The 2,923-nt window shown below is 44.7% G+C and overlaps 1 protein-coding gene across 1 annotated transcript; it reads left to right on the plus strand.

Annotated features, from left to right (window-relative positions):
* The first annotated feature begins 6 nt into the window (after positions 1 to 6).
* LOC104946480 (protein DENND6B-like) lies at positions 7 to 2,150 on the plus strand. Its single transcript, XM_010772315.1, has 7 exons — positions 7 to 82; positions 823 to 912; positions 986 to 1,039; positions 1,148 to 1,257; positions 1,343 to 1,445; positions 1,560 to 1,634; positions 1,721 to 2,150. Exons 1-7 carry the CDS (start codon positions 8 to 10, stop codon positions 1,868 to 1,870), a joined length of 657 nt encoding a protein of 218 aa, XP_010770617.1. The 5' UTR covers position 7; the 3' UTR covers positions 1,871 to 2,150.
* Positions 2,151 to 2,923: the final 773 nt, after the last annotated feature.

The raw sequence follows: 2,923 nt of genomic DNA on the forward strand, positions 1-2,923 counted from the left end.
TAAATACATGTCTGCAGGGATCTACACAGCGTTCAAGACCTTTCTACACAAAGACAAGATCCTGATTAAAAGACTACTAAAGGTAAACTTTATTCATATTTATCATTCAATATATTATGAAATATCACTAATAAGATAGATAGAGCTTTATTGTCTCGGGCATCGAGATAATACACATAAAACATTCAGGTCAATCCGTCATAGATACAGAACAGAGATCACATGGCAAAGAAACAAACAAGAATCATACAGGTGCAGCACGTTCCCTATTGCACCTATGCATAGTGTCCGTCAGATTGCACATATCCCTACTGTGTCCATACCTATTTACACATAATGCACTTTCCCTATTTAACCTTCTCGATTGCACAAACTACACTGTAAACATTGCCCTCCCAACAACTCCTAACACAGCATAATCACAATTGTTTCTGACTGTTCAGCAGCTTGATTGACAGCGGAACAAAGGAAAACTTATACCTGTTCAATCTACAGTTTGGTAATCTATACCTTCTGCCCGAGGGCAGCAACTCAAACTCTCTATACAGGATGTGTTTGGGGTCGCATGTGATTTTACGGCCTTGCTTTCTCACCATCTCCTCAAATATCTCCTGAAGAGAGGATGGTGGAAGCATGCCAATTATTTTCCCAGCCCTTTTTATCAAGCTCTGGAGTTGTGATTTAGATTTAACTGACAAGTTACCAAACCATGTTGTGATGCCATAACGAATAATAGACTCAATTGCTGCCCTGTAGAACATCAACATGATACATGTATCCACCCCATGAACCCTGAGCCTACTAATACTGAGCTGCGTTCAGGGGATCCAGAGGAAGAGGCCGTCGGAGGTCCAGAGCGCCATCCTGAGGAGACACTTGTTAGAGCTGACCCAGAGCTTCATCATCCCTCTGGTGAGCCAATCACAGAGCAGCATGCTGTACAATCACAGAGCAGAAAGATGAATCCCTGTGTTCTGTCTGACAGGAGCGCTACATGGCCAGCCTGATGCCTCTGCAGAGATCTGTGTCACCGTGGAAGGTAGAGAGGAAGTGACCTTGCGTTACTACTGTGTTGTGTCGATGTTTTGACGTGTTGACGTGTTGACGTGTTGATGTTTTGATGTTTTGACGTGTTGTTGTTGTGCAGACTCCCCCTCAGATCCGGCCCTTCAGTCAGGAGGACTTCCTGTTGTCTCTCGATGACACGGGGCCACAGCTGACCTCGGTGCTGAAAGGTGATTGGCTGGGGCTGTACAGGTGAGGCTCCTTCATGGCTCTGAAACACAGGTAACCTTTACCTCCTCGGTGTGTGTGGAAGATATCAATTAAACTTCTCTGACAGGAAGTTCTTCAGGTCTCCAAACTTTGACGGCTGGTACCGCCAGCGACACCGAGAGATGACCCAGAAACTGGAGAGTCTCCACCTGGAGGTGCTCTGTGACGCCGTGAGTAAACACACCTGTACACATCTGTAAACATCAGTACACACATCTGTAAACATCTGTGAACACCTGTACACACCTGTCGGAGCATAAACACCTGTACACACCTGTCCTCAGGACCTGGTGACCTGGACTAAAGATAAATCGGAGGTGGAAACCGTTGACTTGATTCTGAAGCTTCGAGAGAAACTGGTGAGAAAATAAAACCTAAAACATCACCAGCTGTTCCTCAGTAAACAGGAAGTGTGTTTCTGACAGGAAGTGTGTGTGATTTTCAGAATAAAGCGCGCAGGCAGCAGCTGCAGCTTAAAGACGGAGTTTTAGAAAAACTGGAAAACTTCATTGAGACGATCGTCACGTCTCTACCTGAAGAACTGGGGAGAGTACTGAGTACACACTGTACACACATTACACACAGTACACACTGACTACACACACAGTACACACAGACTACACACAGACTACACACAGAGTACTTTTATTATTAAGTTGTTTAGTGTTTAATGTGATGCTGTTTGTTTATTATTAGTTATTAATAAAGGTCTGTTTTATTTATTATTTATAAATATGTTTCCTGATTGTGTTGTATATCAGAGGGTTAGGGTCTCTCAGACCCCAGAGAATGTGTCTCACAATATTTATAAAGATATTGTAATTATAATTGTGTTCTTGTTTTTATTTTCTATTTATGGATTAAAATATGATGGTCAAATAATTTGGTGTGCGAGTCTTTTTTACAGTGAAATCTGCAAGAGAATTAGCGTTACCTGGTGAGAGATAGCGTTAGCAGTTACCAGGTGAGAGATAGTGTTAGCAGTTAGCTGGTGAGAGTTAGTGTTAGCTGCTTAGTGTTAGCTGTTAGCTGGTGAGAGTTAGTGTTAGCTGTTAGCTGGTGAGAGTTACGGCCCGTCCACACTACAGCTTCAAAAAAAGCTTGCCGGCGGGCGTGTCTGAAGCTCGACCAACAACCAATCACATGGAGCTCCCGCCCCTGACACACAAGCAGCGGTTTGATTGGCTAGAGCTTGTACTGGCATATGATTTGATTGGCTGACGCTTCCACCGAAAGCTTCGGAAGCTTGAAACGCCAGGAAAGCTCCGCTCTGCTACCCACAATTCAGTTCGGCGAAAAGCGAGGCAACGTGACGTCACCCCATTCAAAGTGAATGGGCAGACGCGTTGGAAACCGTTTTTGAAGCTGTCGAAGCTGTAGTGTGGACGGGCCGTTAGTGTTAGCTGTTAGCTGGTGAGAGATAGTGTTAGCAGTTACCAGGCGAGAGATAGTGTTAGCAGTTAGTTGGTGAGAGATAGCGTTAGCAGTTAGCTGGTGAGAGTTAGTGTTAGCTATTAGCTGGTGAGAGTTAGTGTTAGCTAGGGTGACCAAACGTCCTCTTTTGCCCGGACATGTCCTCTTTTCACGCCCTGTCCGGGTCGTCCGGGGGGGGTTTATAAATTCATGAAAATGTCCGGGTTTCGCGGAC

This window comes from Notothenia coriiceps, unplaced genomic scaffold (assembly GCF_000735185.1).
Source record: "Notothenia coriiceps isolate Sejong01 unplaced genomic scaffold, NC01 NC01_scaffold00011133, whole genome shotgun sequence".
Classification (NCBI taxonomy): domain Eukaryota; kingdom Metazoa; phylum Chordata; class Actinopteri; order Perciformes; family Nototheniidae; genus Notothenia; species Notothenia coriiceps.